We start from the raw sequence: 27,069 nt of genomic DNA on the forward strand, positions 1-27,069 counted from the left end.
GGGCAAAGAGGGCTTGCCAAGTCGCAAACTGAGTAATAGAGACAATCTTGCATTTTTACTATTACTTAATTTAATTTCAAATGGTTCATAAATAGGCAGCTTGATTCACATTGTTTAATTTCTTAACAAGATGATTATAGAAGGAAAAGTCACTATGTACTTTAAAAGTCATTTGACTTTGTGATGCCATATGATGTCAGTACACTGCAAAGCCTGGCTTTCTAAAATTTGAGGGAGACCACCTCTGTAACTCTCATATGAAGATGGAACATTTATTCATGCATTCTAAACAGCAGCATAAAATATTCCACAAGTCTTAAAATGGGACCACATGATTGCTTCTGGATAAGCAGTGCAAAGCATCACCAAGGCAGGTATAGTGGTTTATAGAATCACATTTATTTTGCTTATGATACATTTTTAGGTTACAAGTTTTAGGGTGGTCTTTTTGGTTTATTTTGCTAATTCTTTCTGTAGGGAGTGACTGAAGGTAAGTGTGAAGAACTTGTTGCAACAACAAATGCAATATGTAACTTCTTTCACCCTGAAACTCCATTGTAGATAAGGAGTAGCTTCGCAATTGGGTTTGCAGGATTTTTGTGAATGACTGAAGAGAAGCCAAACAGTGCTTTCTTTATAAAGCTCAAATAGTTGACTTCGTCAATACTGGGCTATATGAATGATGGGAGGAAGGAGGAAAAAGCAAACTGAGACACTAGTTCTTAAATGTAGGTCTTGTAAGGACCAGCTGGAATGAAAAGAGTTCAAGAGAAGAGGAGCAAAAAGATCCTGGTCTCTCAGCACAGCTGATGGAGAGGCTCTGCAGTCCCATCTCTCCCTCTGCTATAGCCAGATAGAATGGCTGCTCATTCATATCTCCAGAATTCTTCTCCCCCTGCTTTTGTTATCACTCCAAGTATGTTGTTGATGGATGCATTGCCCATCTCATCCATTCTCCATTGCACGGGGACATTGCTCATCAACTAAATGGTCATGATTTCAAATAAAATGCCTTGGATTGATTGTATTAACATCTGAGTTCAGATGCGTACGAGCAAAAGGGGGGGGGGGAGTCCTTCGGGATTTTGGAGCAATGAAGTCTCCTCCTTTAGTATTTTTCTTCAGCATATGCCTTACCGTTAGAAGTGATTACCTTGGCTCCTTGGAGGGTACGGTCGGTGTGTGTATGTATGTTTAATTTATATGTCATGAAGTTGTAGTTTGCAGAGGAGAAATGCATTTTAAAGAAGTACTTTTTTTGAACGGCAGCCAATTCAATTTGGAATATTGCTTATTACAATTAACCAGACAGATTCTGCTTGTTTCTCTGTCACTGAATCTTGCCCCTCCCAGAGTTGGAATTTTGGTGTTCTCTGTTTAAGCTAGATGCAGACCAGATCCATATGTGAGTTAGAGCAAAGATCCCCCTCTTTATACCAGAGCTTAACATTTTCCTTTCCACGGTCCATCCCCCAGGGGCATCCATATCCATCTCTTACTTTACGAGCAATTTTCAACCATTATTTAGAAAAAGATTGATTTCAATGATACATTTTAATGAAATTTACCATTTGTACTTCAAATGCTTGCGCGCTTCCCACAGGCATCTGGTGGACTATTGTGAGAACTGGATGCTTCAGTAGGTGGGTCATTGACTTGATCTAGCAGGCCCCTTCTTATGTTCTTACATAGGTGCATATCAATTGCTACATGGAACCATTAAATGCACATTTTAACAATAGTTTTTGTTTCATTCATTCATTAAATATATATATTTCACCCTGCCATTTTGAAAAAAGGGAATGTTTTTGAGGTGGCTTAAAAATAGTAAAAGTAAAGAGTAACAGAGTAATCCTAACTGGGGCCAGTGACAATCATAGCAGTGGAGTCATCACTGCACCCAGATCTGTGTCCACCTCCTGCCAGTAGAGCAGAACTTAGAGGGGATGGTTTTATGCCAATTTTTGTGGTGCCAGCTCCAGGATGGGCACAGCTGAAGCCCTTGTGGGGATACACAAGGCTTCAGAGCTGACAGATCCAAAGCCTCTGGCACCCTGTCCCCAAATAACCTATTATGGGGCTTTGCGTAGGTTATTGTTGGTGGGAGGACTACCAACAGTAGCTTGCCGCCCACTTGTGTAGAGGTTAGACTTTCACCTCAGTGGACTGCACCCCCCCCATCAGTGGAGGCTGGTAAGGAGGCAACTGTGCAGCTTTCTACCCTTCCTCCACTGTCTCTGAGAGCCAGTGTGGTGTAGTGGTTAGGAGCGGTAGACTCGTAATCTGGGGAACCGGGTTCGATTCCCCGCTCCTCCACATGCAGCTGCTGGGTGATCTTGGGCTAGTCACACTTCTTTGAAGTCTCTCAGCCCCACTCACCTCACAGAGTGTTTGTTGTGGGAGAGGAAGGGAAAGGAGAATGTTAGCCGCTTTGAGACTCCTTCGGGTAGTGATAAAAATCCAAACTCTTCTTCTTCTTCTTCTCTAGCATCAATATTAGCGGATTAGGATTTCAGCCGAAAGCATCCAATAAACTACAGCAAAACAAAACCCCAGGAAGCCATTAAAAAGTGCCACAAGGCGTTTAAACTTGGAGCATACAATTTAAAAGAGATAAAACCAATCGGCTAAACCTCAGATTCTAAAATGGCAACCAATAAAAGAAAGATGCATTACGAATTTTCAAAACCAGGTTGAATAATATAATTTATATTTGCATGAACTCAGGAGTAGGAAATGGGTGTATGGAACAATGTGGAGACTTCCAAAGATGGGGTGCCACTATGGAGAAGGCTTGCTTTACTGTCATTGCCTGGCTAACCTCCCCACAGGTAGTGGTGCCTTGCATAATGGGTGGGGTCATATTGGAAAAGGGGATCCTTGAGGTGTCCTGGTTTCAAACTGTGTACAGCTTTATAGCCAAATACCAACATTTTGAATTGTGCCCAGAAATGCATGGGAAACCTGTGTGATTCTTTTAAAAGTGGTGAGATTGTTCCATGTAACCCAAGTCTCAAAATAGAGTCTGAAATATCAATTGTGTTGCCTCTATATCTGGGCCAATATTTTGACTGTTCTTTGGGAAAAAACCTTTGAAATTAAATAACTGCTCCTAAAATAATCAGCTTCAGAAAGCTTTATTTAATTCTTGGACTAATTGTGTTCTCTTCATAGAGTTTTTATTAATTCAGTCTAGTTACTTAGATTAGATTAATTTAATATAATCTCTGAGTTAGGGCTCTGTCATAATATTTCCCAAATGTGAAGCGGCATCTATTACATGAGACTAATCTTCATGCAACAAAACGCAAAACTTCTATATAAAGTTACACGGCACTGAACTGAGACTGATAGTATATATTATTATACATTGGTTGAAGGGGATGGAGGAAAATAATGCAATCTTATACACGTGCTTACTCAGGAGTAAGCACCATTGAGTTTACTATTAGCTAAATGCATATTTGATTGCAACCTAAGTCATATATCAGATAAAAGCAGCAATGTTAAGCACTTCACATTCCCATTCCTATGTGGAGATTACAAGAATTGAGTGCAAGACCTTCTGTATGATCTGTGGTCCTAGGTGTTATATATGTTCACATAATATTAACATGAGCAGGCTACTCTGTTCTCTTCAGCTTTGTGTTACTGTCAAATGAGCATTTTCTTTAAATAAAGGAAATAGAGCTATGTGGGAACCACATGCAAACCAGAACTCAGCTTTCTTACTGCTTCAGAATTAGTTTTACCACAGCAGAACTGTGTTGGGTTTCTCGGCAGGCTGTTCATTCAGCTCATGGGTCAATTTGTGTGGGATTGTGGGAATAGTTCACTCTGTTAATGACATGGAGATGTTGCAGCCTGCATAGCTAAGCCAATTTTTCTGTAGCATTCTTCTTGGTACCTAGGGGTAACAGCTATATTAGGAGATTTATTTGAAGTGGAAAGTCAATGAGACCACAATCGGACTATAACTCAGAATTTACAACAGGACCTCCCTTGCATGGACTGACAAAGTTGTCTAGGAGAAGAAGGCTTTGGTTTTGCTCAAGTCTCATTGTTTACAATAGGAAGGGAGGAGGTGTCAAAAGAGAATCACATGCCTATGCATGCACACAGCCCTCTGCGCTATTACAATCATGATAAACATCATCTTAAAATTTGCTGCTTTGATTATGACCCGCAAATGCGTCTGTAATACGCCCCTTTAGCACATAAGCCGCCTGCTGGCCTGTATCTATGTGTGTCATTATTTGAATTGTGATCCATTAATAAAAGAGAAAATACAGAGAAGGAAACTATTTTGTAGTAGCACTGACCTGTTTGAGCAATATGGCAAGCCCTTTGCTTATTGTTTGTATTTAAATCTCTTCTGAAGTTTATAACATGATAACTTATCATGCCGACATATCTTGTCACAAGCAATCTTTAGCCAATTTGGCAGCAATTCTATCTTTTATTGAAATTTTGATCAGAAATGAACTCCAATAGAATTCTTTTAGAAGACAAAAAAGAAATGTTGAGTTTGGGATGCTTAACCAAGTGTTGGGCTTAGTTTAGGCCTATTGATTCATAATAAAACTGATGGTTCTAGCTGGAGAATGAACTGTTTTTAATTCTTAGAATTTAAGTTCTACTCAATAACATTGAGCCTATATATATAAGTGTATACTTTAGAGCAGCGATTTAGTGATTGGAAGAGAACCAAAGTTCCCAGTCCAACAAAGCTAAAAGTATCCAGGAAATGAATGCTAAATACTTATCCTGTAACTGAAGGTCACCCTTCTGGTCTGTTCATAAATTGAAGCCTCCGAGTCAAGCACATTGGTTAAAGTGTAATTCACTATGTGTGGTTTTCCGGGTGATTTGTAGGTGCATATGTCACTGTTATCACATTGTTTATTCCTGAATTATTTATTACAGTAGACCTGAGGCTTAGGTGGTGAATGTGGGGTGGGGATGGCTCCTTTTGTATTGACATTAACATAGTAATTTGCAGCACACAATAAACATAATCATAAATCAATGTGTTGGTGAGCATAATGCTTTCCTTGGAGAGGTATTATGAGGTTTAATTAATTAATGTTGGTAAAGTGTTTTGAGATCCTCTGTTCCAAAGCAGTTTGGAACAGCAAAGCTGTGTTGAAGTAAAACCCTGCCATCTATTCTTACCTTATCATCAGGGCCGGCCCTATGATAAGGCAGAGTGAGGCAGCTGCCTCTGGTGGCAGATGCTGAGGTGCAGAGAGGGGACAGAGCTATGAGTGCCATGTAGCCTGCCTAGTACCTCCTATGGTAGCCTGCTGCCCTAAAGTACAGTAGTAGATACTGTCCTACTTTTACCAGTATTGCAGTAAGATTCAACTACCAGTGAAATTGGCTTCTGTACGTGCTGGGGGAGGCTGCCATCTTTCCTTTGCCTCAGGCAGCAAAATATATTGAGCTGGTCCTGCTTATCATGCAGACAGTGCCATATGCAGAATTATACAAGTGCAGATACTTTGTAGCGTTCATTCAGTTGCTACACAAGTGCTAAACTGTATCGGGTGTCTCGTTGAGAACTAGTGGCACTTTAAAGTGCAGCGAGAACCTTTGTGGCAGTTCATGAGTGTAGGTGAAGGGAGTTGATACTAACCCTTGCTTTCCTGATCAGCAACACCTGAGCCAGGTAGTATAGATTTATTATATGCTATGCATTTTATAGTATGTAATCAACCTGCTAGAACTGTGAGCACTTTAACTGATATAATGAACATTAGTTCGTTTTTGTACCATTTGGCGTAGTACTGCCATGTAGTGGCTGCTGGTTATGTTGTTGACATGTGATTCTATTAGAATCAGAGGTGCCATCTTGCACCTAAGATTGGGGGGCCCTGGCATGTGACGTTGCATCATTGGGAGGAGGCCGAGCACGGAGTTCAGCGTGGAGTGGCTTCCTCTCTCATGCTCGGGAGAAGCTGGCATAGGAGTATTATCTTAAAAGGTAAAGGTAAAGGGACCCCTGACCATTAGGTCCAGTCGTGGCCGACTCTGGGGTTGCAGCGCTCATCTCGCTTTATTGGCCGAGGGAGCCAGCGTACAGCTTCTGGGTCATGTGGCCAGCATGACTAAGCTGCTTCTGGCGAACCAGAGCAGTGCACGGAAACACCGTTTACCTTCCCGCCAGAGTGGTACCTATTTATCTCCTTGCACTTTGAAATGCTTTCAAACTGCTAGGTTGGCAGGATATCTTAAAAGATGTCAAAATAAAACCTTACAAAGGAGATCAACGACAGAGGATCCTTTCTACATTATTTATAGAAGCAACAACACATTTTGGGGTGTTCAGGTTATGACAGAAAGCATAATCTTTTGTAGCATATCTATAGTAAGAGCCATGTAATTGAATGCTGCACTTACTGAACCACATTTATGTTATTTATTTATTTATGAATTACATTTTACAGCAAACACATTCAAAAGTTAGTTCCCCAAAGAGAATTTAATATTAATCTTAAGAACTTTCACATGTATGGTACTTTTGCAAGGGAAACACAACAACATGCAATCAATGGGAACACTTAAAATGAAGTGTACTACTATGACTCAAGCAAAAGTTTAAAACAGAGTAGACTACCCTAAACTTGTACAACAACAGGATACAATCTGCTTATCTTTCAAATTTGAAATGGCAAGATACGCTAAAATATCACTTGTATATTCTTCTGCTAAGATAAGGTCTTAGACTGAGGACATGCGATCGTCTGCTATTTTATGAGAATCATTTGCAGTAATGAGTGGCCTGTGCTGGTTAAGAAGTATTTGAAAATCATTGATAAACTTGTTGCTTGAGTATGCTGATACAGTGGTACCTCGGGTTAAGTACTTAATTGGTTCCAGAGGTCCGTTCTTAACCTGAAACTGTTCTTAACCTGAAGCACCACTTTAGCTAACGGGGCCTCCTGCTGCTGCCGCACCGCCGGAGCACGATTTCTGTTCTCATCCTGAAGCAAAGTTCTTAAGCTGAGGTACTATTTCTGGGTTAGCAGAGTCTGTGACCTGAAGCGTATGTAACCTGAAGTGTATGTAACCCGAGGTATCACTGTATTCTAATTTCAGACCTGTTCTTAATAAAGGTCATGAAAGCAGGTATTTTATTTGTATTTATTTAATTAAAATATTTGTACCCTGATTTTCAATTCCATAAGAAACCCCAGAGGCAGTTAGCCACAAAATTTGAAAAATAATGTATAAGCAAAATAAATCCAGAATGGAGAATCACCATTACAGTATACTGTTCATCAATCAGATCTCCAGAGAATGGCAGAAAATGAATTCGATCAAAAGGCTTGCAAAACAGAAAAGTAAATCTCAGTGAAGATGAGGCAAATCAGGTCTCATGAGGAAGGGAGCTACACAATCTGGGTATCTCAACTGAAACAGTGTATAGCAGACTGGCTGAAAACCAGCTTTAAGGCTAGCTTAATTTCGTAATTCTTATAGGTTAGTATGCATTTGGACCAAAATATGCAAGCACGCACACACACTGTATCACATGTAGTGATAGGAGTAAAGTTTGAATGAAAGGAGTTTGGAATATGAACACCTCAAGTTTAAACAGCCTCTCTCCATTGCAAGTTGTGCCTGGTGACTTGGGAGTTCGTCTTCCTTGCAATGGAATTTGCTGCTGTTCTTGCCAGTTCTTTGCCCACTCCAAAAGTACTAAAAAGTCTTACAATGGAGAGGTGGAGGGGTTCCCTAGTAAGAAGAAGGGCTTATTAGGTATGGGCAAAGCCTTCACAGCTTAACTGAAGATCCCCATGTTCAGGAACATGATTTCCTGCCAGAGAGCATGGATTTGTACTTTCCTTAGCCTTCCAGGGCCAAGTAAACTATTGTCCCATGATACAGGAAACCTATGATGAGTGGTTTTAGAAGCATCACTTCTAGGAAAGAAGAGGACTAGCAAGTCCTTTTCTGACTCGAGCAGGTGATGCCTCCTGTTGATGACTGCCTCTTTCAATTCAAAAGCAAGGGTTTTTTGTGCCTGAAAAGGTTATAGGGTGTGTGTGGGGGGAAAACATTCCTAACTCATATTTTTTCTCGCTCTTCTTGTGAGGCCTTGAAAGGTCTGTCAAATACCTAAAAAGATATGCAAGTAAAGCCTGTAAACCAGAACTGAAAATCAGTGAGCTAATCCCTAATCACATAGCACTGGCTGAAGGAATAGTATGCATTTTCAGTACTGTAACAAAGAGAGAGGACTTGGAGCAGGTGTTAATGCGCAAAAAGCACTGAGCGTTATGGTAACACCTGTGTTTCTGTACTGTTAGCCAACACAATTTCTTCTTCATTTGTAAGGAAGAAAAGGAAAAGCACTGGTAGCAACAGAAACTAGCATTATGTCTTCTGCATTGCTTTTGTGCTAATTTCACAAAACAGCTCTTAGTTCTGAAACTTTCACTGCTTGTTTCCCCACCCCCACCCCAGTGTTGTTGCTTTAAACTTTATGGATAATATTGCCACAGAAATTCCTTTTATTGACTTACGAGAAAAGCCTATTGAGTCATATAATCACAGAGGCTCTACATATTATTATCCACATAATAATAATAATAATAATAATAATAATAATAATAATAATAAACACTATGTATTTTAAATATAGGAAGTCAGGTGTCTTCCAGCACTACACAGTTTTATGATTCTTTGTAGAACTTTTTAAAAGATTGTGTTGCTTACTCTAGCAAACTAGCAAATATAAAAAGTAAAATAGCTTGAATAATTAGGAAGTCAATTAGTTGACATTTATAATGTAACAAGTGCATAGATATGTCACTCCCTTGGTTCTATCTCATTTTAAATGTAGTGCACGCTTTTATTACAGAATATGTTATTGTTTCTTCTGTCCTGTTAAAAGTCAAGCTCAAACCTATATTTTACCCCGTAAAGTATATGGATTTATTTCAAGCTGAGCTTTATAATTCCAATAAGAAATTGAAACCTTCAATTTATCTATGCACTTGTCTTATCCTATTTATTAATTTGTTTGTATAGGCTATGTCCCCTATTCTTTTTTAAAAATGATTTTTCATGAGAAGTTTTCAAAATAAAGTACAATAAAAGACAAACTAATCTGGAGAAAATAAATAAGAAGCAAGAATAAGAAAAAAAGAAGAAAATTAAAAGAAGTAATAAAATAAAATAAATACAAGGTCCTCTATCACAATGATATCTTAACCCTTATTCCACACACAGAAGAGTGAACCCTCCCAGCTCTTACCTGGGAGCTTCCCCCTCTTCCCCCAGCATCCCATTCTGGAGATCCTCTCTTCTCTGCTCCTTATGCAGGGCCCTTCATCTACTATGCTTCATATTCTTGTTGGCCATGCATGCACCAGTTGAGGGTGGCTACATCTTTAAAAGATCTTTACTAGGTAATATTCCCTTCAGATATCCAAGTGTGTTGCTAAGGGATCATTAGATAGGTGGCAGAAAATACCATAATTTCTTGATCTTTGGTCAGGTCCATTTCCCTTCCCCCCAACATTCATCCTTATTAAAATATATTCATCTTGCTTGATTATTACCTAGCAGAATAAGAAAGTACTCTGTAATCTACGCTTAGGATAATATTTTATTCTTTTGCTAATTATGCTATTTTAAATGTGCATTTTATATTTGACATTCTTTAGTAATGTTTTCTTTTGAAATCTTTAAGATGGTTTTTTTGGTTAACTTTGCTGCACTAAATGTGCACTCCATAGCTGACCTCTTTAGTAATGCTTTATTTTGAAATCTTTAAGATAATATTTTAGCTCCCTGCTAATTATGTTGCTTTGAACATATACTTTGTATTTTACTTTCTTCACTAATGTTTTATTCTGGGTTGTTTTATTTGATGTTTCAGTGTAGGTTGTGAACCACGTTGAGATTTTTTTCTTAAAAATTTAAAGTGGTATAGAAATGAATGATGATGATGATAATAATAATAATGATGATGATGATGATAATAATAATAATAATAATAATAATATAGACCCTTAGCAGTCATAAATGAAGCATATACACATATTACATTATTACAGTTGTGTTTTATGTATTTCTTACTGCCCTAACAAGATACAGAGGACTTCCTTCCACAGTCATGTTGAGTTAGGAAATGCTATAGTTGTCTGTAGTCCAGACCTTTAACATGTTCAGAGCAGACCACATGTCCATACTCACCAAGATGGCTTTCTGATTTGCTTGGCAGATCTTCCTCAGTCTCATAGTGTAAACAATGTACTTAGGAAAATTAGGTATGAAAACCCTGGAGGGTTCTCAGTGACAAGTGTTTCATATAAGTAGAAAGGGCTCTTGTATCCCCCCCCCCTTTTTTTTTGGTCCTCAAAGTAGGTCAATATGGAGCATTTGCAAGTGGCACTGTGCTGGCTGTTTTTTGGGTGGTGGGTAGGAAGAGAAGCTAAAAGCCAGTTTGAGGATTCTTTCACCTGTATGTGAATAAGTTCTGTGCTAGGAAATGATGCCCTTTAAGAAAAGCAGGCTTTATGTTGGCAAATGGAATATGGTATAAAGAGCCAGCTCAGAAGACATACGGTATTGTGAATGAGTTTTGTGTGTTATTGTGCAGGATCAGAGTCTAGGCACTATTTATACTATAGCATATTCAGCACCAGATTGTGAAACCTTAGTACTGGAACAGTGGCATGATTTTAATGTTTTGTTCTCTTTATGCCTGTTTTAAACACTTTATGTCAAGCAAGAGATACTTGTTTTTCTTCTCCTTGGCAGTCCTTCCAGGAGTGTTTTGACCCTCGAATACCAAGGAGTTTATTCCAAAGCATTTTGTTATGAGGTGTCTGTTAATTTAGCCTTCTGTGTCAATGGAATGTGCTGAACTAAATCCCAGTTTTGTTCTTCTTAATTTTGTTGTTTCTGAAATGTCATAATTAGCAACCTTTTGTTCCAGTTTTATACAGGAGCGAGTAAAAACATTCCTGAACTATTAACATTTTACTGATCACTCCCCAGAATCTTAGTGCTGGCCATCACAACTGGGATGCTTTCTGTTTTTTTCTGGTTGTGAGGCAGATTGACTGCTATCGGGTTGAATAAGGAGGGCTACTGCTCCCTGCTTGCACTGGTCTGTCTCTGATTAACAGAGGCATGAAGCAGAATTGGTACTGGAGCAGCAGGGACCAGTACTCGAGTTTGTGGATGTTTCTGATGGCATTGTTATACACACATTTTTCTTTTTTTCTTTTACCCACTTAAGTCTAGAGAGTCTAACATGTCTAAAGTGATATCCCGATTTCTTGAAGAGGAAAAATCAGGATATCACTTTAGACACGTTAGACTCTCCAGACCTAAGTGGGTAAGCGAGATGTGTGGAGTAAGGTCTGTAACTAATTGGAAGAAGGAAACTTCTATGGACAGGCTCATGGATAACACACTGTTATGTGTATGAGCTAGAACTAGCGTAATCAAAATCTTGGGCTCATGTATTTTCCCTTCCCTCTTTGTCCCACATGGCTGGGGAAGAAAGATGTCTGCAGCATTTTCTTTCAGTTTCGAAGTATCCTGGCTTAGCATTGCATACGAACTAGAGACTGTGGTTTAACGTAAACTTAGGCCAGTTTCTAAACAAGCCATCTACAAACCATGGCTTTTGAAATTTGCTTGTTTAACTAGCCAGATTTTGTTTGAAACTTTAATCTTTGGTTTGTTTATAATGACAAGCCAGGATACTTTGAAAATGGAAGTGAACATTGCAGGGATCTATGGATCTACACATGAAGAGTGGTATACAGATTAACTAACTAGCTAACTAATTAACTAAATTTCTCCTGACCAGGCAGGAGAGGGGGAAACTGGTGCCCGAGCCCAGGGCTTCACTCTGGCTTGCTCTAGCTCATGCATAGTTAGCATTATATGCAAACTAGCCCAATATAGTAGTAAGCCTCAACTCCCTGAACAAATAATTGGATGACTAGGTAAACTGCAAATATACATTCATTTGTGTGTTCCATTCTTTCATTTCAGGTATAATCAAACTCGGGAAGTGGAATCCTCTTCCGCTCAGTTATGTAACAGATACACCTGATGCTACAGTTGCTGACATGTTACAAGATGTCTATCATGTTGTGACATTGAAAATTCAATTACAAAGGTGGGTATTTCTGAGCATCTGCCCTCCTCTGAGCTGCTCTGCCGATCACAGCATTACTACTGAGATTAGCACATCCTGTCTTCATTAATTTCTGGGCTTTTGTTGAAATGCAAAACAAAATGCAGGAAGAGTGGCTCACCTGGCAGCTCTTCCTGGCCAATATTCTAACTGTTTTGATATGATATTGGAGTACAGACAAGCTCAGTCAATCATTTAAAGAGCTTTTCCTCTAAGCCACGGGTGTCAAACACAAGGCCCGCGGGCCAAATCCGGCCCGCCAGACCTCGTCATGTGGCCCGTGTAGCCAGCAATTCCTGGTGTCCGTAAGGGCCGCCCCCCTTCCCCCGCAAGCCCTTTTATCAATGACAAAGGCAGGAACGCTCCTTCCAAGCCTGTCCAGCTCTGCAAAAGGCAACTCTTTCACGCACTTGATTTGCAACCCAACTCAGCCGCGCGGTGCCCTTTCGGATTTCTCCCTCTCCTCGCCGAGCCCCGAATCGAGACCGCCCTCCGCTGTCAAGGCCTGTCTGGCTCGCAGTACCCATTGCGGCGCTTGCTTCTGGGAAATGTGGACTGCTTCCCGGCTCTCCGCCCTCGCTTTGCCCGCTTGGACGGAGCAAAGCACACGACACCGGCTGCGCCATCACGGGGTCCGCGCGCGTAAGAACCGCCGCTGCACACGAGGCTAGGGATCCTTCTCTCTCTCCCTCCCTCAGTTCACCTTTGGCCCTGATCGGAGAGGCCTGATCCCGGGCCATTGCTCGCTCTTCCCTCCTGCATGGGTGACTCGCCCGCCCCCGCCCCCGCCGCCGCCTCCTCCTCCTCCTCTCCTCCCAGAAAGGCAGGCTGGATGCGGGAGGGTCGCTGCACCTTTAAAGTGCTGCACATTTTCTGCTGTGTGTACAAACACCGAGGTCTAGCCGCAAAGTTAGCAAGCCTAGGCCCTTGTTAAGGTGGGCTGGAGGAGGGTTGGCTCGGAAAGCCGCGCGGGTCGCTCTGTGCGCGCCCCCCTCCAAGAAACCCACGCGCGACGGGTCGCTGCTGCAAAAAAATAAATAAAGAGAGCACGAAAGCAAAACCCGTGCACCAGGGGAAGCTTAGCCGGAGGAAGCCGAGGAGCGGCGGCGGACACATAGTCCTACAGATACAACTGGCCCTTTGAGGGTGACCAAACTGCTGATGCGGCCCCCGATGAATTTGAGTTTGACACCCCTGCTCTAAGCAGTTCCCAGTTTAGTAGTTCCTCCAGGCCTGATCAAATACTTAGCACATTATATCAATCAAATAAATCCTTTTTTATGTTTCTTAGACTTATTCAGAAATTCAGAGCTAGAATTTGGACTGTAAAACTTGAGTCATGTTGCCTTTTGCTGAAAGCACAATGGCAGAGAGCTAGTTTCAATCAGAGGTAGGGAATGTGGTAAGTAATTGTTCCAAGTTCAGGCTACAGTCCTGCATTCAGTTATCTTTGCTCAATCCTATTCAGTTCAGAATGTAGCTGGAGGAAATAGCTACACCATGGGAGGGAATGCTCACATTAAAAACCTGAAAGACACAAGCATGGGATTCTAACTTGTGTCTTGCGTCACAGAGCTTTATAGCTCTTGCATGTAAAGAGCAGCGATCCTTGCAGGTGATGTTTTCCATCTGTTTTAGTCTTCTGTTCTCTGTTTTCACAGTTGTTCAAAGCTGGAAGACTTGCCAGCAGAGCAGTGGAACCACGCCACAGTCCGCAATGCCTTAAAGGAGTTGCTCAAAGAGATGAATCAGAGCACGTTAGCCAAAGAATGCCCTCTCTCTCAGGTCAGTGCTTCTATCGGTGGTAGAGGTACTCATCTTTATGAAATCCTAAATTTGTATCACAACACACACAGATACATATTTTTTTTTTGGGGGGGGGGGAATATTGCATCCTAAAAAAAAGAGGAAATCCTAAGTTGTAGGGATTGTAAGGACAGGACCATAGGCAGGTGTGGTGTTGGAGTGAAAAGAGTATAAGCCGGAAGATAATTGCTCTCATCACTGTTATTTGGACTCCATCCCATGTTTGGATTTGAAGCATGTTTGTGCCTGTTTTGCCTTTAACCTTTCTTCCTGCTTGTTGTGTTCTTAACCTCATCCCATGCAGCCAGCATGTGCCTAGCTATCTTTGATATTGACATTATGATCTAAGATGTAGGATATAAAATTTCAAACAGGGAGGTATTTCCTCTAAACATTAAAAAAACACAAATAAAATGTGTAAGTTAGCATTGTCAGTGTTTATAAATTAAAATCAAATCACAAATATATTGTCACTCATACACTATGCACTGATTCACCAAGATTAAAAACATTCCAGTTTGCATTGTAAACAATGTATATGTGGCAATACTTGTAGACAGGATTAGTAAAATAGAGGCTTTTGTGATTTTGCGGCAAACCAAAGGGGGAGGGAAAGGGAAAGGCAGTAGGGTACAAATGCACTGGAAGGAGCACCAGTTTGGCTTCCCCAGCTCATTTGCCTTGTCCTACTAGGACTAATTTCAGAGGTTGGAAACAAAGTTGGGTCAAGCAAAGGCTACATTCTAACAGGCAAGATCAGGCAAATCCGAAGGTCAAAGTTCACAAGGCAAACAAGCAAGGTGGGTAGCACACTAGATACGTGAGTAGAGCCTAGGCTGGAAGTTAGGCAAAGCAGGGCTGAATGTGGCTTCTGTGTATAGCAAACCCCGACTGAACCTCAAATAGGACTGTGGTTCCACTGAGCAGCTAAGCTGATAAGCAGACCTAGTCTATTTTAGAAATGGTGGGTTCTGTGGCATAGAGGAGGGCATGTTTCTACTATGATCTCCAACCTGGAGTCCTTGCATTCTGAGGATAGCATTGTGGCAGCCTTAGAAAGGCACTGGTGTCATAGGGTCCTCTAATGTTGTAACCCCATATCAGGTGGAGATGTCAAAGGCTGGTTCTGAGGACAAATTACTTCCTGGTCCAACATGTCCTCAGTATCCATGAGGATTAAGGGCCAGGGCCCTGAGTCATGATACAAGGTATGACACGATCCACTTAGCCTCTCTGTTGTGGAATTCAGTGTTGTGTTTATGAGAATCACCTTTTTGTTCACTGTTGAATCTGAATTCTTTAACAATGCAGAATGAAACACAGTTCCCAGATGTTTTCTCCACAGACATGGTAGATCAGCTGCATATTGTATCAGTCAGTTCAGCACAAAACAGAGTAAACAAGTAAAGTAGTGTAGATTGGCCCTGTCCCATCCTATGGAACTAAGCATACTCTGTGAAGGATTAATATACGTAACAATGGCACTGATGAAGGCACTCTTTTTGTTTTACAATGTTAGTTTCCCCTTCCCACTTCTTTGTTGTGACTCATGTAGTGCAAAAATTGGGATGTTTTAGATAAGCTGTCTGTTGCCATCATTTGACTCTGCCTCTAACACAATCCCTTCTCCCAAATCAGTTTTAAGAAAATATTGTGCCAAATGTGAAATGTCATTACAACCCCCTTGTGATTAATATATTATTGACAGCAGCAAATTACAGAGCTGTCTCCTAGGAGTGAAACTGCAGAGTAAATGCTGCTGTTTATTAATGTGCTCACAATGCATCAAGTATTCCTCTGTAGAGAAGTGAAAGGAGGCAGCACAGGGAGTCCCTTTCCCACTGGTGACAGTTTTCTATCTCTTGTTCTAGTGCATGAGCTTTACATCCAGTTCAGATGGGGATTCAGATTACCATTAAAGGAAAAAAATGTGAACTCTTGATTTGCGTTTTTAAGAAACCCTCTCCATTAGATGTATTTTGTATCTGTAGCTTGGTTACTCTTAGTATTAGGCTGTTAATAGAACCACAGGAAATCACCTTAACCAAGGATGGAATTGTATTATCCAGCCATGTCCTGCTTACTAAAAACTGTGTAAATTACTTCAAACTTCTTCATGTGGTTTGCTTTCTTCCAAAGAGTTAATTCTTTTGAAGAGCAGGGTATAAATACCTAACTACATTTTAAACAATTAAAAAATAAATAAAGCTTGCAGCTTTTGTTCTAAGGAACTCTGGCTGAGGATTCAGCTAGATGTAATGGCTGATTTTTAGCTCCAATGACTGCCTTGTTCATGTATAAAGGGGGAGGTGTGTATGTACAGTAGATATAGTTTTAACAGCAATAGGGGTGTGTGCCTTAATTTCTTATGGTTCATCAGCCAAACTCATATTTTGCCCATCCTGGTAAATGAGCGAGTTTGTGATGCCTTTGGTGATGGACCAGAAGGAAGTGGGGATGGAAAACATTCAGCTGCCACCACCCACATGTGTATTTGCATGATAAAATTATTTATATGTAGATATGTATACAAAGTCAGCTTCATGTCTTGTTGACACTAAGATCGGGCTATATATTACAAATTTACCACTATTATAGTAGGTAGTGGCTTGGAAATTACGTAATGCGTGGGGCTGGCTAAGAGCTTTGAAGCAGCTTACTGATAAATACTGATTCAGTTAATCAATAGTCAGATGCCATATCTGTGAACTCTGGAACCTAGGGCAAGCCTTACCACAAAATAATGTGAAACAAAGCAATTATTGAGATGAGACATCATTTTTCTCCCTCCAATTTTCATTTTAATATCACCAAAGTAGCATGCCTAAAGGGAGTAGGGTGTTCTTTTTCTAACTTTTGCTTCAGGTGTGAACATTATTTAGATGATAATGGCAGAACCCCAACTTTCATCACTCAGAGAAATTATTTTTCAAAACAAAGATATTCCACTTTGTGAGGGGGATAAAACATCCACAGCCTTGATTCAGATGATATAACCATGATTTAGAATGACTGTGAAAAAGCCACTGTGAGTTTTTCCAGTCCTACTTATCTCTACGTTATGTGTGAGAGGATGGGGGATAAAGCTTCTGCTCTCACTTTAGAACAAGCTACAGTTTTATGTTACATTCATAACGTGTAGAAGCATGGTTTTCTTTAGCTAAAGGTAACTCATTACAATGTCAGACCACAGTATGACACGACATCTTTAAACTAACTGGTTGAAACAAATCACAGTTCCCTGAGTTTTCACTTAATGGAGAATTGTGATTTGTCAGTGTAGCTACAGGCTTCATCTAGTTCATAAGTGATCAGCTCAACTGAACCATAGTATTCTCTGGCATTTCAGTTCCAGTTCTACTTCCCCTCGTCATTCATTGTATATGCCTTTTTTGTTCCTCACTCCCACTCCCATACATAGAAGCACCACCTCTCTTTGGGTTTGCGTTACACTAGATGACCTGCTAGATCATCTAGTGCTAGATCTGCTAAGGGTGTGCCTATGACTAACCATGTTGTCTGAATATTGGGAATATGCCCATGCTAAGAATGGTTTCATTTTAAGAGCTGGATAAGAGATTAGCAGGGCTGGTCCCCATTCTGTGGCTGTGGAAGTGCTGCCTGGGAGGTGGAGGTGCTAAAGATGCCTTTTTGAAGATTAGAGGGTAAGCAGGGCAAAGTGTTTGCAGCTGAGCTGAATCAAAAATTTCAGAGACAACTGCGACAGTTAAAGTAGTGAATTAACATCTGCTCACATACGACACTCTCGGAGAGGCCAAAAGCTTCCTGAGGGTGCTGTTGTGGCTAGTCTGAAAATTTCAAACTGGATATTTTACTGGAACATCCTCCCTGGGGTGAGGATGATCTGGATTGGAACCTTGAGTTTAAATATCCCAGTTTCCCAAGCTGTTTCCCCCAAATCTATTTATGTTCAATGGTGAAAAAAACTACAGATCCATAGGACTGAGAATCCCCATATAGTATAATGTTGAATATATTGGATCTCTTGCTTTGATAATCCTTTTGAATATGGTTCTTACTTTTGTACTGTAGATCAGAATTATGCCAGAATCTTGACTTTGGAAATTAGGGACAGTTAATAAGGAGTGAGGTAGGTCCATGTTAGATATATGAAGAACCCATTGTGTTGTGTTATGGAAGTGAAATCAATTATGTTGAAAAGACACAAAAGAATACAAGCAAATCTAATTTTTCCAAAACTACCCTTCATGGTTTAAGACTAACATTTCCTGATCACCCAGAATATATAGACAGCTACCACATTCTCATTTTAGGGATTGTTCCATAGCGTTTGAATACATTTTATATATTTAGGAGAAATGGTAATAAATTGTGCTTTTCATGTGAGCTAGAGAGAATTTTGATGATTGGAAGATATAATAAGTTCTGAAATAAATAAAATGAATAAAAATATACTCCATAAAAGCAGAAGAGTAGCAGAAGAGCAGAGCCTTCTATCACTCTCTGTTCTGTGCGGCCAGACTCAAAACTAGTGGTGTGTGCTGAAATGGTAAAAAGATCTAGCACCTAATGTCAGTTTCCAGTGGTCCAAAAGTACCCTTTGTTTCAAATCCATATGCTTGTTTGATATTCTAATATTTTTAGTTTCATCTATTCACAGTAGCTCTGTAATTTGTCTCCTGTGTGGATTTTCATACCAGGATTAATGGCACGTTTCTATAAATTATATTAATTTAACTTATTTGCCTAACTGTTGTTCTGCAGCAAGTAGCACGCATGTTCCCAGATTCTTGGCTGTGTGGTCTTTGTTGCAGTTGGAAGCAGAAGAGAAACATCTGAAAAGCATTATTTGGATTATGCATGCTGGAGCACTAATCTTACCTTTAGGATCCGGTTCCTAAATCACAACTCTTCTTACCCTTTGTATTCCCTATTGTGACAGTGCTTCTAGTTATGCGTTTAGTAAGAGGATTCTTTTTATAATACCCAGTATAAATTAAAGTGACAAGTGGATCTAAACTGGAGACATAAGTCTTAAGTCATACGGGATCTTTCCCCCGTGATTAATAATGAAGGTAATTACATCTAGTGATGCAAAATAGAAGATAAAGCCAATTTTGAGAGCTATGAAGTAGGTTTCATGGAGTGCCGTTCAGTTTAAGAATTAAGATTTGATGAGTTGAGTCTGCACTTATATATCATTTTCTTTTGAAAGGATTTTGATTGTTTTCTTTGTGGAAACACTTTTTCTTTCTCTCTCTGCTTCCAGAGTATGATATCATCCATTGTAAATAGCACATACTATGCCAATGTGTCAGCAACCAAGTGCCAGGAATTTGGGAGATGGTATAAAAAGTACAAGAAGATTAAAGGTAAATAAATTATAGCTACCATTCATTGCCATACCTCTGAACAGGTTTCAAATGCTTGAAATTTATTGTGAAATGATGAAGTGACCCAAAGGTGGGTTTGTATACAATATTATCAATATTTTTAAGATACAAAGACTTTCTTTGGTTTAAGCAGACAGTGTATGAACTTGAACAAATTCTTTAAATGTTTTGTCTCAAGGTAAAAAAAGAATACTTGAAAATGTTTTTGTATATATGCACTTAACTTAAAAAGAATCAAAGGAACTGCACAGCTTCAAGGCCGTTTAGTGGATCCCTTTCTCTTATAAAAGAAAAGGGGATGGTTTTCCCATTCCATTGGACTGTTGTGTAAGAGCATCTTCAATCATGCTGGAAAGCCTTTCCATATGGAATTCTCAGACTTTCCACTACAACCACTAAGTGGGCTTCCACTTTCTTAGCATTCAGTTTTTTAAAGCTCTCTCTCTCTTTCTTTCACTCTCTCACTCTCTCTCTCTCTTTCTTTTTAGTTAGTAAGTGTACAGTTAAATTGTTGAGTGCAGTGAAAGCAGAATGAGACCTTGATTTCATTCAAAAGGTCAAGGATCTAAGCCCGAATAATTTTCTGGATAATTGTGTGTGTGTTCAAGAGATTCTGCCTGTTTGTAGCTGCTCAGAAGTGTGTGTGTGTCTGTATGTATATGCTTGAGGAGGAAGGGAAGGTGAAGGTATGTGTGAAATAAACAAAAGCTGCTCTAAAATGGCTCAAGTGGTGTTGATGCATCAGCTAAACGTGGGAGGTAAAACAACAATGAAAAAAAATCACGGGTATAATGTGCATGAAAAATAAACAGATATAGAACTTTATTATGGTCATCTAAAACCATCTCAAAGGATGATTTTGGCATTTTTAAAATTTCACATCTTCTCAATTTCTTATGATTTTAATTTCCCCTTCATAACAAAATGTTTAGAAATAAGAATTTATTTCATGTGTGAGATCAGTGATTGTTTGTAAACTTCAATCTCAATGCATTCCTTGAAATTTAAAGAAAAGGGGCCTAGGGATTTTGAGTCTGGTCAGCAAGATTACCAAGTTTTCAGGGTCAATCCAGTTGAGGCAGCAAAAAAGCAATTCTAATTTACTATTGTAAATGGGAAGTAGAAGAGGGTTTCAAAATTATTTTATTGGCATTGCAGTTGAACATGATCTGCTGTGTGAAATGTGTTTCTTATTTATGTACTAATGTCTCTTTTAATAAAGCAGTGGGAACTAACTGGTTCCTTCTTAATCAAAACCATGATTTCCTAAACATAAGCTATGTGATTCTGTTACAAGTTGCCACATATAGATCTCTTTGGTCAACCTTTCCCCCCTCCCACTCCATCGAAATAAACAAACAGTAAAATAATTATACATACTGGAAGATCAAAGTAAATATGACTAATGCACAGCAAAAATTTAAAAAACTCCCTGGAAGAAGAAAAGCATTAGGTTGCAGAACATATACTTAACATTTAAACAAATATAAGAAACCGAACAATCAATAATTTGATATCATTAGCAACAGATGGAAAAGCTTTATGCAAAGAGAACTTGAAATAAACATGCTCGCTGTATAGTTTGTGAAACCCATTACAAATGCAGCAGAACTATTTAGGCTTGAAATATTTTAAGGTTTTCACGCAGCTCATGGCTATGTGTCTTTACGCCATGTATATTTGATTTTTGGTGTTTGATTAGCTGCATCTGCGTCTTCATGTAAAGTTCTAAAAATAAGTTTGGGTACAGTTGTCTATGAAAAAGCCATGGGTTTGGAATTGCTGAGCGAGATACACAGGAGAAATTGAATGTACACAATCTTGCCAATTTCAGTTGTAAGCCTCTTGTCCTTTTTTACCTTTCTTCCTTTCCTCTCTGTCTTATTTTTACCTTTTAGGTTGTGAGTTTGCAAGATGAGCTTGTGGTTGTTAGTGTTGTTCTTATTGTTACTATTATTGTACCTATAGTAGTATTATGCTAACAAGAGTCATTGTTGAATCCCTCTTGGGCTATTTGTGCCATGTAATTATGAGAATTTGTATAACCTTCCTCATGTATGCTTTTCTGTTCTGATGAGAAAAACAAGCCCATTGAAGCCTCACTTGTAAACAAATCTTTAGTCAACAGTCAGCGTAAACAACAGCTTTGGAAATAGCGTGATAGATACCCTTGTTCTTTTCCTGCCTTCTAATGTAATTCACCATTTACGACTGATCTCCATGACAAAATAGGATGGGTGCAGTTCAGAAAGAGTACTATTTCTTTTATTTAGCTGTATGCTGCTCAATTTCAGTATACAGTTGACGACTATTCTCGCGGAGGTTCCATTCCCAGTCCCTGTGTGTGTGTCAGTGGAGTGCATATAAGCAATCCCAACCTAGTTATGCCCAGTTATGCCCCTGTCACACCCTTTTCATGACATGTTGAGTGACATTTTTGGGTCACTTCCAGGTTCGGTGCAGGTTTGTGTGTGCACGATCACTTTTTAGACACGTGTTAATTGGTCTTTTCCTGTGTAAATAACGAGACAGCATTTCCCCCCCCTACACAGTGCCATGGGCAGTTTTGATAGGCAGTTAAATGGCTAAATATTTAAAGTGCAATTGCTAAAGCAGCCTGAACAAGTTAATATTAATATGAATATTTTCTGTACCTCTCCAGTATAGGGGAGATACTTTAGCATGCCTCAAAGTTTGCATATCTTTATTTCACACTAATAACTTCCACACCCATTTTATTAGTGCAGGGAAGAATAAGGTATCCAAGGCAGTTTGTTTCCTTGTAAAATTTGGAAGACATTAAAAAGACGTATCTTAAGTGTATAAATCAGAAGTCCGTGGTCAGTTTTGGAGTAAGCATATAATAAAGGAGATGCCAACCCAAGTTGTTTCAGATGTGTGGAGAAAGTGAAGATTCTTTCTCTCTCTCTCTCTCTCTCTCTCTCTCTCTCTCTTATATCACTAAAACCTGTGGGCACCCAAGGAAGCTGAATGTTGGAAGATTCGGGACTGACAAAAGAAAGTGCTGTATTTTTTGCTCTATAAGACTCACTTTTTCCCTCCTAAAAAGTAAGGGGAAATGTGTATGCGTCTTCTGGAGCGAATGCAGGCTGCGCAGCTATCCCAGAAGCCAGAACAGTAATAGGGATCGCTGTGCAGTGATCCCTCTTGCTGTCCTGGCTTCTGAGATTCAGAATATTTTTTTTCTTGTTTTCCTCCTCCAAAAACTAGGTGCGTCTTATGGTCTGGTGCGTCTTATAGAGCGAAAAATACGGTACTTCTTCACACTGCGCATAGCTCTCTATGTATGTTAAAGGAAATATAATCTCTCTGACTCAGTCTCTCTGCTGATCTTTGGCTGTTTGACTGTCCTCAACTTTTCAGTAGTTTTGCACATGTATCTGAATGTATTATTCAACTTTGAAAATGTATTTCCTAAAAGTAATGGGAGTTTTCCAGAGCAAATTCATACTGCTCTCCAATGTGCCCAAGTATTGCCTGCAGAATGGGGCATAGGTTCCTTGATATATCTGCTAACATTTTTGCAGCTGCTTCTCAAATATCAGAAATTATTTTCAAATGTTATCTTTTTTTATTGATCTTGAACTTTGATACTCATCACTGCTCGCCAACTTAGCTCAGTATTATGACATGCCTTGTGTTGTGCTCACCTTCTTTTTTCAAATAGTATACTTTGAGGGAAAATCTGTGTCTTTAAGCTGTAGAAAGTTATTTAAATCCCAAATACTTTGGTGATCAGCAGTTTCTCTGGCCGTCATCTTGCAGACGCAGGAAGGCTTCTAGATTGATTCATGTTCCATGTGCTACTGGAGTAGTCCATCAATGGAACTTGCCTGTAGAAGCTCCTGTGAACTACAGCTTGGCTCTGGATAATAAGATTTCTTGGATCATTAGCATGCATAGTGTTGTGATGACCTATTTTGCACTAAATTTTTCACTTGCATGTAGTAGTCACAGGAGAGCACTCCAGGAGTCACCCCGTGGCTGCCAAATGCTATGGTGGAACTAACCCTTTGGCCTTATCTGTCACAGATGTGCAAATACAGTTCTGTTGGCCTGAGAGAGTAAATAGCAATAATGGAAGGTTGGGGTAAACATAAAGATAAATGTTGACTGGAAATGAGATTTTGAAATTACCCCCTTGCTCATAATTGGGTTAAGTGGGTTGTGATGAAAAGAAATAAGTAATTAAGATAATCACAGTTTTTAAATAAGTTACCACATGAAAAGCACCTCCCAGGCTATAGAGTGGTTCAGAGCCTAGTAATTATGCAGTCTGTGTAGCAGCATACCCCAAACTGCAACAAAACTGCCTCCTTGAGGCTGGTAGTGGTATTGTGACCTCATAAACCCATTACAGTGGTACCTCAGGTTAAGTACTTAATTTGTTCTGGAGGTCTGTTCTTAACCTGAAACTGTTCTTAACCTGAAGCACCACTTTAGCTAATGGGGCCTCCTGCTGCCGCCACGCCGCTGGAACATGATTTCTGTTCTCATCCTGAAGCAAAGTTCTTAACCCGAGGTACTATTTCTGGGTTAGCGGAGTCTGTAATCTGAAGCGTATGTAACCTGAAGCGTATGTAACCCGAGGTACCACTGTATACCAGTGGCCAAACACATATGGGTTCAAAGCCTATAACCTGGACAGAACCTAAGGTATTGCCTTTTTCTATACCTATGTTATGTGGAACTTACAGCTTTATAAATGCTGCTATATAGCCACATTTTTATGTGGTTGATCAGTGGAGAAGTATTTCTTTGATAAAACATTCAATTGCAGATGTGGCAATCTCACTTCCTGTCTAATATGGCTCTGTTAAACCTTGCCACCATTGGTGGGTTGACTGTCCAAAGTCCACAGGTTTAAATATATGCCATGGTAGCAATGCAGAATATGATCTGGGCTATTAGAAAGTGACATAGTCTGCCAACAGGTTGGAAAACCTATTGGTAATGACATTTTCCATGCATTGGAGAAAGCTTTAAAAGGCTGGAAGTATGTTTCTGGTGCGGTGGTGCAAAAAAGGGCCCTGATAATGAGGGAAATGTATAGTACTGAATACTAGCCGGATAGTGTGTGTACCATTGCTTTAAGAGTTGGCAATGAAAAGGTTAATGGCCTAGCAACATTTCCATTTCAAAACGTTATTTTTATAGGGGTATATAACTTGGCTCAAAAGCTGGGTCTGTGTGGAAACTTGGCAAGAATAGCATCAACCAAGAAATGTATTTTCAGTTTTGCAAACTTTGAAATATATTTGGCTGCATTAATTAACAGATTTAGGTCTCTATTTTTAAAATTCTTAAATACTAATTAGTAAAGAAGGCCAATCTTTACATCGGGGCAAACTTTTCTTGATTTTTCAGCTGTATCAATGCAGGCATAATTTTGCTCTCTATATACTTTGTTGAAATAAAACAAAATATCAGGTGTTTAATTTTATAGTAGTTTTGATAGAACTAAAAAAAAATGAAACAAAATAACCCTGTAAAGAAAATACCTCACTGTTCACAAGTACCCCATCAAATCTGGCTGTAATTCAGTAGAGGGCTTGAAAGTTTCTTAGAGCTAATTCGGATGTTACACATTAGCAGGGATTAAGATGCGAGAGCTACTTTCACTTTTGAATTCTTACTAAAAATGTTTTATCTAAAGTACTGAGACGACAGGGTGTACGTTCCACATTTCACTTTGAATTGCTTAACTCTGTGCTGTGTACAGTAGTTGGAATCTTGTGTGCATAGAATCCTGAACTATTCATATATTTCTGCATGGGAGATAGAATGATCTAGCTAAAAAAAACCTTTTCCCAGTGAAGAAGATACTATTGAATATTTGGTGAAGTGGTGTACGTTATTATTTGGTTTAGTGATTTTTATTGGTGGATTGATTATATTCATATTTTGTGTTTCAAATTGTTTTAATACTATGAACCGCTTCAAGAGTTTATTGAGGAGTGTTAGGGTAGTTGAAGAAATAATAAAGCAACAGCAAGAAGTGGAGAAGACAGAAGAGCAGAAGTTTGCCATACTTTTCATTCCCATGTGATGCTGCTATGCATTGCTAATCTAACAGACATGTATGGGGATGACTGTATGTGACCGGATGTATATGCCCATGCAAATATGCATGGAAGTCATCTTGTGTGATTCTGACTGTTTCTGCACCATGCAGCTAGAGATGTGCATCCGCCCCCTTCCTGAAAACAGGCCTTGAGGGTGCACATTGCACTCTGGGGCACTGCATGTGATTTTTTCTGGTGTGTGTGTCTTTCCTAGCTGTGTCCCAGCCTTGCAGGAATACCGTGGTACCTCGGGTTACATACGCTTCAGGTTACATACACTTCAGGTTACAGACTCCGCTAACCCAGAAATAGTGCTTCAGGTTAAGAACTTTGCTTCAGGATGAGAACAGAAATCGTGCTCCGGCGGCACGGCAGCAGCGGGAGGACCCATTAGCTAAAGTGGTGCTTCAGGTTAAGAACAGTTTCAGGTTAAGAACGGACCTCCGGAATGAATTAAGTACTTAACCCGAGGTACCACTGTATAGCACAAAAAGACTGAAGCAGGAAGTGACTCTTGTTCTGGAATTCAGTATTTTTTTGCTAATATCCTTTTCCTATAGTGTTTACTGCATGTAAAAGTTATGGAGGTAGACATTACTAATTTTATCTCAGCGTAGAATATTGTGGCATTAGCTGATTTGGCATTAGACTGGTTGGAATTGCTGGTTGTATCAGGTTTTTGGTTTTTTTTAATCCTATGTGTTCCACTCAAATTATGATATAATTATGTTATTTTATTTTTTTGAACAGTGGAACGAGTTGAAAGAGACAACCTCTCAGAATATTGTGTTCTTGGCCAGCGTCCCATGCACTTACCAAATATCAACCAGCTGGCAACCTTGGGCAAAACAAACGAACAGTCTCCTCACAGTCAAATTCACCACAGCACTCCGATCAGAAACCAAGTGCCAACTTTGCAGCCAATCATGAGCCCTGGTCTTCTTACGCCTCAACTCAGTCCACAACTTGTCAGGCAACAGATAGCAATGGCCCACTTGATAAACCAGCAGATTGCAGTAAGCCGGCTATTGGCTCATCAACACCCGCAGGCTATTAACCAACAGTTTCTAAACCATCCGCCCATCCCTAGAACAGTCAAACCAGAGCCAACAAATTCATCAGTGGAAGTCTCTCCAGATATCTACCAGCAAGTCAGGGATGAGTTGAAGAGGGCCAGTGTATCCCAAGCTGTCTTTGCAAGAGTGGCTTTCAATCGCACCCAGGTATCACATTTTTATTTCAATTTCTTATTCTAGTCCAAAATTGGAACATGGTTACATTTTAACAGAGATTGGTTGCATGTCATTATAAGCTCATCTAGGAAATAACGTGTTCCCTTACAACAGTTGTTACACATAGGCTTTCAAAATTATCATTTTTTTATTGAAAGGTTTTCATGGAATACAAGGGGACATTTAACATCTCTAATTTCAATTCATAGAGTCCTTTCTACAGGTCAGTTACATTTGGGGTGAGACACTGCTGTCATTGGCCTTGTGAGGTTGTGGGGAGAAGGGGCGGGAAAAGGAGGAGGGATAATGATCTTTCATTCTTTTGCATAGTGTATTTGCGGAGCATCTATGTTGGTATCACGAGGCTAGGCTCTTGAATGTTTACTTAAAGCCTGATC

The 27,069-nt window shown here is 39.7% G+C and overlaps 1 protein-coding gene across 2 annotated transcripts in view; it reads left to right on the plus strand.

The window, feature by feature from the left end:
* Nucleotides 1-27,069, plus strand: part of SATB2 (SATB homeobox 2) — a 122,640-nt gene that overhangs the window by 36,681 nt on the left and 58,890 nt on the right. For both annotated transcript variants that reach the window (XM_083408818.1, XM_083408819.1), the window contains exons 4-7: nucleotides 12,028-12,154; nucleotides 13,834-13,957; nucleotides 19,230-19,332; nucleotides 26,190-26,662. In XM_083408818.1, the coding sequence (XP_083264944.1) occupies nucleotides 12,028-12,154; nucleotides 13,834-13,957; nucleotides 19,230-19,332; nucleotides 26,190-26,662 (827 nt within the window). The remainder of the gene's footprint in view (nucleotides 1-12,027; nucleotides 12,155-13,833; nucleotides 13,958-19,229; nucleotides 19,333-26,189; nucleotides 26,663-27,069) is intronic.

This window comes from Podarcis tiliguerta, assembly GCF_965153285.1.
Source record: "Podarcis tiliguerta genome assembly, chromosome: 1".
Taxonomy (NCBI): Eukaryota; Metazoa; Chordata; class Lepidosauria; order Squamata; family Lacertidae; genus Podarcis; species Podarcis tiliguerta.